An 11,402-nucleotide genomic window follows, 5' to 3' on the forward strand; every position below is an offset into this window, starting at 1 on the left:
ATATGTTTGCAGAAGTGGATTGTCCTGAACAAATGATTCATTATGTTATTTTTCCGTTCAAAATATTGATGGAAAGGTCAAAGTTAAGGTTTTCCCCCATTGGTTTCAATAGGGGGGAAAAATAAAGCGAAAGGAACCTTTACATTTTCTTCTTGTGTACTGAAAATTAGTTCACTCTGGACTGGGGTTCTTAAACTTGTAAATGCTCAAATTAAGACTTAAAGTGAGAGAGAACAATCATATTGAGATAACATATTGAGATAGTCCTTTTAAGATTTGCTTAAGGGTAAGCTTAGAAGCTATGGATTAACCATGCTCTCACTGGAGTGCCAATTCGTTTTAGTGATTGAGGTAATCAGGAGAATCTGAGTTCTCCTTTCACCTCACGGCATGAAAGCCAGCTGTGTAACTTTGGGCCAGTCACATCCTCTCAGCTTAACTTGCCTCACAGGACTGTTGTGGGGAAAATAGAAATAAGAAGGAGCATTAGATACGTTTGCTTATAAAGTTGCTTATGAAGTAACAAAACCGACATAAAAACCTAATAAATAAATTTTTGCCGCCTCAGTTACTTATAAAAAATAAGTTAAGATAAAATAAGAACAAAGCAAAAGCAAAATGCATTGAAGCAGCTTTAACTAAGTTATTTAACATCTAAGGTTAAAAGTACAATTATGTGGGATGTGGCTTCTTACTCTGTGACATTCTTCTCTATGAAAGTATGTCTAAGGAAACGCTCTTCTCCCCCCCCCCCACCTTCTTTATAAAGACTCCTTCATTTGCAGTAGATTGATACAAAGTTTTTCCTGTTCCTGAATTTGGCTTGATTTAAATTGGACGATACAAGCTGTTTGAGGCATCTGTTCCCTTTTTGTAGGAGAATAATGAAATTAGCGTTGTGTTTTTGGCGCTGCTAGGCGTTGGCAGGATTCCCAATCTGTAGTAAAGTGATAAGAAAATATGCTTCCTCCATTCTAGCTTCCTCTGACCAACTTGTCTCAAGACAGCAAGCTAGTGTACATACAGCTACTATGGGACAACATCAATCTTTACCAAGAACCTGGGGACCCACTATATGTATCTTGGAGAAATCTCAGTGAGTAAAATGTTTGTGGGAATTTTATCCAAACAAAAATCTTTGCTCTTGTTAGAAATTTTGAAATAATCATTTACTCACGCATATCTACAGCCTATTTTTCCAAATGACCAAAACCATTCATTCATTCATTTTCTTAATTGTCCATCTCCCTCAGAGATATTTTATTCAAAATCTCTAGGTTTAATTTTATGTCCTAAGAAAACACTCATAAATTAGTAGATGGACAAAGCTTTTTTTTATGAGCAGAGAACATTTTCAGTTCTGCAATGTTAGACTTTTCCAGATATGATGTCCACACTGTATAGCTCAACATTTAATTTTTCAAAGAAAGAAAAAATGTACATTTTTTCAGAATTGAGATGAAATATCAGGGAAAGAATCATAAATATCCTGATCAAAATTTGGCCACTATAGTCATAACAGCTTCCATTTCAATAAATGCAACAGGATTCGATGCCATAAGAACGTAGCTCTCCACAGAAAGTTTTTCTGTATAAGTTAAGATTTTCTTACTGTTACCTTTATTTTCTAAAACTAAGACTAAACCAGGGGTCGGCAACCTGAAAAAGGAAAAGAGCCACTGGGAACCGGTTCCATCACACACACAAAAAAGTGGGAGCCGCGTGCATGCGTCCATGCACGCGCATGCGCAAAAAACATTTTGTGCATGCACAAAGTTTTTTCTTGCGCATGCACGGACGCGCGCAGTTGCCATTTTTTTAATGTATGATGGAACCGGTTGCGCGACGGCGACGGCCCATTTGCAGAGCTACCGCCTTCGGAGGAAGGCGGCAGCTCTGCAAATGGGCTGCGGCAGCTTTCACAACAAGCGGCACCACTGCCCGTTCCGAGAGGTGCGCGCGCACCTCTCGGAACGGGCAGCGGCGCCGCTTGTTGGAAAAGCTGCCGCAGCTCGTTTGCAGAGCTGCCGCCTTCGGCAGCCTGCAAACGTGCCGCGGCAGCTTTCCCAAAGAGCGGTGCCGCTGCCCATTCGCACGGAGGTGCGCGCGCACCTCTGCTCGTTCAGAGAGGTGCGCGTGCACCTCTCGGAACAGGCAGCGGCGCTGCTTGTTGGGAAAGCTGCCGCAGCCCGTTTGCAGAGCTGCCGCCTTCGGCAGCCTGCAAACGTGCCACAGCAGCTTTCCCAAAGAGCGGCGCCGCTGCCCGTTCGCGTGGAGGTGCGTGCGCACCTCCGCTCGTTCGGAGAGGTGTGCGCGCACCTCTTGGAACGGGCAGTGGCGCCGCTTGTTGGGAAAGCTGCCGCGGCCCGTTTGCAGGCTGCCGCCTTCCTCTGTAGGCGGCAGCTGTGCAAACGGGCCGCGGCAGCTTTCCCAACGAGCGGCGCCACTGCCTGTTCGGGCGGAGGTGCATGCGCACCTCTCCAAAGGTTTGGAGAGGTGCGCACGCACCTCCGCCCATTCGGAGAGGTGCGCACGCACCGGGCGGCTGGGAGCCGCAGGAGACAGCTCAACGAGCCGCATGCAGCTCCGGAGCCGCGGGTTGCCGACCCGTGGACTAAACTATAGGCGTCTTTGATTTTATTGTATAGTTCTTTGAATTGAATTTTTTTTTACCATGTGCGTGTTTTGATAAAATGTGTACTGCTGTTGCTGCTGCAGCATCTAGAAAGCAAATCCTTATTTTGCTCTGCTGTAAAAATGCAATGGGAATCACCCTCATGGATTTGACTTCTAAGAGAATATACAACGTTCATCAAGTATTGTGCAAAGCTTTAAAATGCTGCATAGGCCTTTGACTATTATCATACATAATCTATCTACTTCTGGGTATCGAGTACTACATGTCAAATCATCTTTACTCGTCCAGTTACCAAAGCTGCTTCTTAGTTTTTCCCTTTCCTCTTTTCCTCCTTGCTCATTTTTCCTTCTGTCCTTCATCTCAGACCTGTCATTTCTGCCACTTCTACCTTTTATCTTTTTCACGTCTTTGTTGTGTAACATTTTCTTAGGTTGCACGGCTTTTTTTAAAAAAAAAACAACACGCTTTATTTCCCCCCTTCTTCTAGATTCTGCAGAAAAGAAGCCCTCCGTCATTTCTGAAGAGCAACAAGCAGTAAACACTTTAGTCGAAAATATCAAACTGAGCATTCAGCACAACGATGTCGTTAAACCTATTAATCTCCTTGTGCAGAGTGTTAAGCGGGATGATGAGAAACGGCAAAGGTAAAGGGGATGACAACTTAGAAAAATGAATGCCAACTCTTTAAAAGGTTCCGTGCAGGAGTATGCTAGGAGTATGTTTAGCATTCAGGTGTAAATGCTTTCCTTGGTATGGGGTAAAGGTGACCAGAGACAGCAAACTAGCCTGTGCAAATAGCACTTATTTGAAGTAGGCCTTTCCCCCCAAATAACCTCTACTAGGTGAAAGTGGTGCACAACATCTGAAAAGGCAAGAACAGCTTTTTGAAAAGCTATTGCAAAGAAGTACAGTTAGTGGACATGCATGTAACTGTACCATCCATAATCAAGATGCCTTGAACAGTTACGTAGCTGGGAATGGCCTGCTGGCCTCTTGTTTTAACCCTTTTTGGAACACCCGTACAATACCTTTTCTCTTGCGTCATCTGTACGTCTGGTTTTGCTCACTGTTCTCTGTGTGTTCCATTTCGGTCCAGTTTCCCCCCCCCCCCCTCATTTGTATCCATTGGAAGGACGGAGAAAAATAATATATGTGTTTTGTGCACGAAGCAGTCATGAGAAACAAAAAGGTCAATTTTATTACTTGAAAATCTTTATTTTGTGGGGAATTAATTTTAAATACTTTTTTTTTTGCTTGGTCCTATCCTCTTGGAATATGTAAGTATTAGTGTGTAGTGACTGTAAAGTTTTATGCTCTAAATCTACAACTGGAAACAAAGGAATCAATTATAGACATTAAAGAATTCTGCCAGTAAATAAGGAAGAACAGTTCAAACTGATACTTAGCACTAATATTTGGATACTTTCACAGAGCTCAGAGGATTTTTGCATGCTGACTCTAAAATTAGGTTCACATTGATGTGAATATTCTTACTGAAAAAAAGCTAGAGACTATTTGATTAATGAAATTCACATGAAAGTTAATATAAATTCCTTCCTATACGTTAGACTTGTAAGAAGGGGTGGTGGAACTTGTCTACATGTCTATGCATCTTTTATAGGAGTTTTTACAGAGAAATCCTTTTCCTGTCCCTGGTGTCCCTCGGAAGAGAGAATATTGATATTGGTAAGAAAGTTCATCTATTATAGCATGACTTATCCCTGTATGACAGGAAATCTTTAGTATGTTTCAATGATGCATGGGCTAAATCTTCAGTTTTCCAAAATTCTCCTGGAACAGGGCTTTTCGACCTTTTCACCCATTGTACCACTTTTAGGATAAGGCAATATCCGAGTACCACCAGTCACCCAGCAAGGTGTCAAAAACTTGACCAAAAAAAAAGGGAAAAAAATGATAAAGTACAAGTAGTCCTCAACTTACAACAATTCGCTTAGTGACTGTTCGAAGTTACAATGGCACTGAAAAGTGAATTCTGACCATTTTTCACACTTATGACTGTTGCAGCATCCCCAGGGTCATGTGATTTACATTCGGATGCTTGGCAACTGATTCATACTTATAACATTCAGTGTTCCAGGGTCATGTGATCGATGGCCAGGTCATCACTCAGATTGTGGGGTGCCTGTGGGGGGGATCCGTGGGTCTCTGGCGGAGGGGAGTGGGACTGGGATGGGTGCCTTCCCTCTCTCCCATTGTCCCTTCCTTCCTTCTTTCTTTCCTTCCTTCCTTCCCTCCCTCCCATTTTCCTGTGCTACGCCGCCCAGATCCCAGCCTGGTTTTGGCAGGTAGCGGAGCATTCTCACCCACACAGAGCAGCTGGGCAAAGTAAAACCACTGACAGCACAGCCCTGCCTGTGCACGCACAAAGGCAGAGGAGAGCGCATGCGCCTCAGCCTCTGCGCACGCACACAGGCAGGGTGGGGATGTCGCCGGTTCACTTTCTGTTTTCAGGCAGTACATTATGAACCGGCTACTTCTCCCAGTCATTTTTCCCCTACCGGAGCCCAGCGTTTGAGCCAGTTCCCCAATCCTCTCCGTGTACATCGTTCTTCCCATAGCTCTCCCCAGCACTGTCAAGAGATACCCATTTCTGGCCGCGTTGCTACCATTCTTAAGCTACATTTGCACCCGCCCGAAGGAAGAGTGATGCTTTTCTCCCTCCTCCAAAGGAAACAAACCCGCATTGCCACCAAGTCACACTTCCTTCAGTCCAAGTAATCTCTGGGCCCAACTTTGAGACTGTTTTAGCCTGAAGCAGAGAGTCGGAGAGCTGCGTCACTCTCACCATTTGGATTCTACTTTTACGCCCCGGGAGCAGCTTGCCTTTCAAACCTCCTATATATAACAAGGGGAAACGCGCTGCAAAGGCGCGTCTCGCAGAGTCTTTCCCAAGCGACGCCTGCACTCCACCACTGCAGAAAAAGAAGCGCTGCGTTTCCCATCAGTGCAGGCAGCCCGGGTCCTGTGAGAGGACAAGTGGGAACTAAGCAGCCCTCGGGTCTGTGCTGCGGAAAAGCCGCAAGCGCTGGTGTCACCTGGGCTCCTGCCCGGCTCATTTACTTGCGGAAAAGAGGCTGCTTGTTAAATGAGCTGGGCAGCAGCCCGGGGTCAGCGTTTCTGAGTGGGATTTCTAAGCGCGACTCAGCTGATCCCAGGCTCCTGCCCAGCTCACCTGCCTGCGAAAAAGAGGCTGCTTGCTAAGTGAGCCCGGGATCAGCTGAGTTGCGCTCAGAAATCGCACTCAGAAACGCTGATCGGGGCTCCTGCCTGGCTCGCTTGCGGAAAATAAGCTGCTTGCTAAATGAGCTCTGGCAGCAGCCCGGGAACAGCGTTCTGAGTTTGGCTTCTGAGCGCAACTCAGCTGATCCTGGGCTCACGTAGCAAGCAGCCTCTTTTTCACAGGCAAGTGAGCTGGGCAGGAAAGCGATACCGCGTACCACCAGCCAGGTGCTCGCATACCACCAGTGGTACGTGTACCACCAGCTGAAAAGCCCTGTCCTGGAAGATAGGGGAATACTAGCTGTCAGTTTATACTTTTCCTTTTAAAAAATCAAACCAATACTAAAAATGTAGTGTTACAAACGAAACTGGTTGGGGTTGGGTGGGCTTTTTTTGGAAACATTGTAACTTTCATTTTATTTGATTTATAGCCATGTTCCCCAAAGCAGAGGTCCCCAACCTAGGGGCCCCAGCCTTTTGGCTGCTGGGCCACGTGAGTAGCTAGGCAGTGCACACGGGTGTGCGCATGTTCACCCTCATTCCACCATTGGCACGAGTGTTGTGCAGGCGGTGGCAGCACCGGTAGTATTACTGCGAACGGCAGGTGGGGAATGGCGAGCCACACGCAGGTGGCTGCATTGCCATAAAACGTGTGCGGGGGGCAGCAGGTGGGCTGCGGTGCAATCCTTGTGCGGGGGGACAGCACAATCCTTGCGCTGGGGTAACCGCTCCAGGCCGTGGCACGATCCTCTCACGGGGCGGTGGTGTGAACCTCACGCCGGAGCGGCATCACTGCAGACCGCAGCACGATCCTCCCACTGGTGGTAGCATTGCCACGAGCCTGATGGCACAGGTACAAGCCTCACACAGGCGCCACCGTTGCTGAGAACCTCACACACCTGCTTGCAGCCCCGTTTGCGTGGTGCGCATGCTGGCAGCCTGTTTGTATGCACGTGCACACATATGGCTACATTCAAGTTTGCGCATGCACGTGTAAGGTGCCAGCTCCTCCCTCTCCCACCAACCCAAAAAGGTTGGAGACCCCTGCCTCAAAGAGTTCAGAGTTCATTTTTCCCAACAAAGTAGGTTGGTCTGTATGTTTGCCTGCCCTGAGATCACTCAGTGAGTTTCCAAAGAGAATAGACTTAAACCTTAATCTCCCATACTATCTCCTTCACCACCACAGGGGCCTTGGACAAGAAAACCAAGAGTGAAGAGATGTATCTTATCTCATAAAATATGTTTAGATTTTGAATTGCGGGGGGGAATAAAAGGATGACAAATCAATAATTTCTGTGCTTCCTGACTCTTAAATTGTATTCCTCTTTGCAGAGGCCTTTGACAACGAATACAGAGCTGCATATAAAAGCCTTCCAGTAGAAGTACGGAAAAAAATGCAAAAGATTGATTCTCCACCCAGTGACAATGTAGAGTGGTGCAGAAAATGTTTTGGGGCACCTCTCATATAGATTCCACCGTGGAAGATTTACCAAGAAAAAGGAGAAATAACTGGGAATGTATAAATTTGGCTTTGAGCTCTGGAATTCTAGTTAAAACAATTGCTGTGTGCAATCCACTTAAGTCAGTAACATGGTTTTGTGACACTTGATATTTATACCAGCTCATGAATTAAATACGGTAATACAAAATAATCAAATTGGCAGTTAACATTCAACCATGCTCTATTTAATCCTTCCGTTCTTCTATCTAGAAGTGAAAAATGACAACAAAGGGACATTAATTTGCTTTTTCTTATGAAGAGTTGCAGTGTTCCTTCTAACTCAAGTTAGCCTTCTAGCTCAAAAGCCGATTTATGTATGGAGGAAATTCTACTACATTTGTATGTACATATTTCGTGTACATTTTCATTATGAAGTACAGTTATTTTCCTTGGTTCAAAAGAATAGGCTGTAGCTTTAGCGAGTGGGCCTGTTAAAAGCCATCACTGTCCCAATTCACAGAAAAATTATAACCTAGATCTCGGCTGTGTAGAGCAAAGTTTATTGTTTCTTCTTTTCATAGTAACTTTTTAAAACTGTACATATGTTTTTCTGAAGCAATGATGGGTATCTACCCGGAGTGGCTCTAAGACTTTTTATAAAGGAAAACAGAGTACATGAACAAGGGTACATAAAGGAACATGAAATATTCATTTTTAGCATTCATAGAAAATTGCATGTGGGTGTCTGTGTACATCTATATACACAGACCCACAAACATATGTACATATATATGGGACAGAGCTTAAAATTTCAGTGTACTAATGTTCCATCCCTGCTTATTTTTTCTAACCCGTGGGATATGTATCTTTTTTGCACTGGCTGAGTTAAATACTTTTATGTTAAGTTTATTTATACTCATACACTTGAAGATGGAATTTACTGAAAATGAAAATACTAATTTTTAAATGTTAAAATATTATATTCACACCTCAATTTTCTTGACAATCCTCGGGTTTATCTCCAACACCACATATTCATTTAAAGCAGTGTTGTAATAAAGATTTGGGCATGTCCAATAATTTTTTTTAAAAGAAACAATTATGAATTTTAAAAATTGATTAAGATACAAAATGCATTCTTGATCATGACTTTTCAAGGCTGTCTTTTGCCAATATAATTATTCATTTAGTAATACTGCTGGAGATAAGCTATTGCAAATCTTAGTCAGAGTGAAATTATCACATTACGCAGAACATAAGATTTTGCACTTGTTTGAGCAATCTGGTGTGATAGCATTTTTTAAAAATTATTCACTTGTAAGCCACATTTCAAAATTCTTGGAAGTTTGTTTTTAAAGCAATTTCCATGTTTTTAAAAGTTACTGTATAAAACCGTTTCCATTGTATTGCTTTTTGGTCTCACCCTTTCAAGGAAGTGTTGGGGGATTAGGGCGTTAACACTTTCTGTACAATTAGCAGTTTTAATTTTTGAATCACTTATGTCCATCTGCAAATACAATGGATTTTTCATCTACGCATGATTTTATGTTAATAAACCTCTTATGAAACACAATTCTATATAGTCATATTTACATTATAGCAATTATATCTTAACATAAGGACAAAAATCTCGATTTTTTTAAAAAAATGAAAGCTATTTCTCCACAACCCTTTTCTTGTTTCATTTATAAACTATTAGTTTATAGTTTACGTGTCATCAGGAGCAATGTGGGCTACCCTGAAACATTGCGTGTTTAACTAATCCCTTCTTTTGATCCCTCTATAATAGTAACAGGTCAAAATTCAAAACTGGTCTTATGCACTACTATTAGTTTTGTACACATAAGACATTTTGACTGTTGATCCGGTACAAATGTTGCTCTGGCGTTTGGGGGGGGGGGGGCACCTGTATCCACAAATGCGTTACTTTTAATTTTTTAAAAATAAATGTGATACTAGCGTAAAGAAATATACCATCCACCTTCAAGCAAAAAAAATGCTGTCTTATTAGCAAAAAAAAATGCTTTCAATCCTGCAAAAATTCCAGAATATCTTTAGAAAGCAAATATAGGCAGCCTAGATATTTTTTTTAAAGTATCCCCCCCCCACACACACACACAGAAAAAAAGTAAAGATAATGCAGGGGAGAAGCAGGGCTGTCCTTTTGCCTTGTGGTGTTTGACTAGATCTTCCCCAAGTCATTTCATGACAGGTCTCATGCTCCCAAATTTCCAGCATGCTGACCATCCCAACAGGTTAGTGGGGGTCTCCCCTCTCAGGATAGTGAACATGTAATTCCGTGAGGGGATCCCTTTCTTGAATGAAATTTTCCATCATCCCTAAAGAATGGGCTTGCTGACCAAGAATCTTGTTCAATTTCTGTCAAGCGTTCAACGATCATGCACTGCCCAATAAACTCGAGTTAGCAAACTATAACTGAAGAATGATTGTTAATTAGATCCACGACAGTGGATTTACTACTATAGGTTTCATACCAAAGCTCTTGTGTGCCTTTTGAATATATCGCCTCTGATCTTATTTTAATATAAATATGTATAGATCAAAACAATATTCAGTGTTTTTCAACAGGTAAAGATCCAAGTCACAAGCCATTTCCAAATTTGCTCTTGAAATCAAGTGCAGACACACACACAGCCCTCTTACTATCTGTAGAGGAATAGCCCATTTTGCTTTTAATGCACATATATATTAGAAGCCATAGGAAGTTAGTGGGATCTCATAATATACTTTGATGTAGGTAATATTTAATGTTTTAATGAAATCCGTGAGACTAATTTGTTATTTACTGATTCAAAGATTAACATTTCAATGGCTGGTGAATACTTTTGAAAACCTTTATAAAACAATAAAAATCGAGTATTCAAAGTTATAAAATAATGCCAATTATATTTGTACAGCCAATTTTTATACATATTTGGAAATAAATCGATGTTTTGGGGGAGGGGTAGAAAAATATCCCTCAGGACAACCTTATGTATTTATGCTCTAAAATAAGTCTTGAGTTAAATGAGATTGTGTGGAGGGTATCTGTTGTCAAATGCCATGTAAAAATTCATGTAATTCAGAGCTATGTAATTGTAAGAGGAAAAAAATACAGAAATATAAACTTGCATACATCTTCTATTGATGTCATTACCGAGTATCGGACTGAAAAATCCATTGTGTCAGATAAATTAAAACCTCTATCAAGTAGTTTTGTAAAAAAAAACGGAGCAATTAGCAATGAAGCTATTTCCCATTTTCAATTGTATTTTATAAAGTAGGTTTGCTGTAAAAACATTTAGGGCAGGTTTATGCTCATAACTAATTACTTAATCTAAAACACTGTACTATATCTGGCTTCAAATCAAAAGTTTATAATTTAAAAAAAGCTGTTTTTAAAATATGCATTAGATAACCATAGCCTTAGAAAAGAGACATATTAAGATAAATGTGCATTTGTTATTCTTGACCATTGATCATTTTTTCGTAGGAGTGTTAGAAAACATTTTTTACAGCTTCTAGTAATCTGGAAATGAAACAGTGAACAACCCAAGCTTTTCATATTTTAAGGAAAACTTGTAAAAGTCACCTTTAAAGTCAACATTAACTGATACATTTGTTTTTATTCTTCCATGCACTGTTAGAGAAACTGGAAATTATCCTGCATTGTAGATAATTGAAGTATGAAAAGGAGATTATTTAAAAACAAAGAAATGCACAGTTTGCAGTTTCTTTATGGTCGTTTAATTATGCATTTGCAATATGGAAAGACAAGACTGACATGGGGGAGTTTTCTACTACCAATGCAATAATTATAATTCTGTTGTACAAATACAATGTCAGCTGTATGCTTGCTTTTGATCTAACAAATACCTAATTTCCTGTAGATAAAAGGGTGGTAATTTTTTAAAATTACTTTTTGTATAGATACCCTCAGTGATTTAGAAACCACTTGATAATATTATTGTTAAAAAAAATAAAAGTATACAGATACCATACCTTCTCGTGTCTGCATTTTGTGTGTGGAGGAGGAACTGTTTAGCAGAGGCTTAAAAGCTAAAATTAAATGTATAAAATTAA

General features: G+C 41.4%; 1 protein-coding gene across 2 annotated transcripts in view; it reads left to right on the forward strand.

Moving 5' to 3' along the window:
* DENND4C (DENN domain containing 4C) overlaps positions 1 to 11,320 on the forward strand; it is an 82,824-nt gene extending 71,504 nt beyond the window's left edge. For both annotated transcript variants that reach the window (XM_081319839.1, XM_081319840.1), the window contains 4 exons: positions 979 to 1,096; positions 3,126 to 3,282; positions 4,260 to 4,324; positions 7,211 to 11,320. In XM_081319839.1, the coding sequence (XP_081175965.1) occupies positions 979 to 1,096; positions 3,126 to 3,282; positions 4,260 to 4,324; positions 7,211 to 7,347 (477 nt within the window). In that variant the 3' untranslated portion in view covers positions 7,348 to 11,320. The remainder of the gene's footprint in view (positions 1 to 978; positions 1,097 to 3,125; positions 3,283 to 4,259; positions 4,325 to 7,210) is intronic.
* The last annotated feature ends 82 nt before the right edge of the window (positions 11,321 to 11,402 follow it).

This window comes from Vipera berus (genome assembly GCF_964194415.1).
Source record: "Vipera berus genome assembly, chromosome: 2".
Classification (NCBI taxonomy): Eukaryota; Metazoa; Chordata; class Lepidosauria; order Squamata; family Viperidae; genus Vipera; species Vipera berus.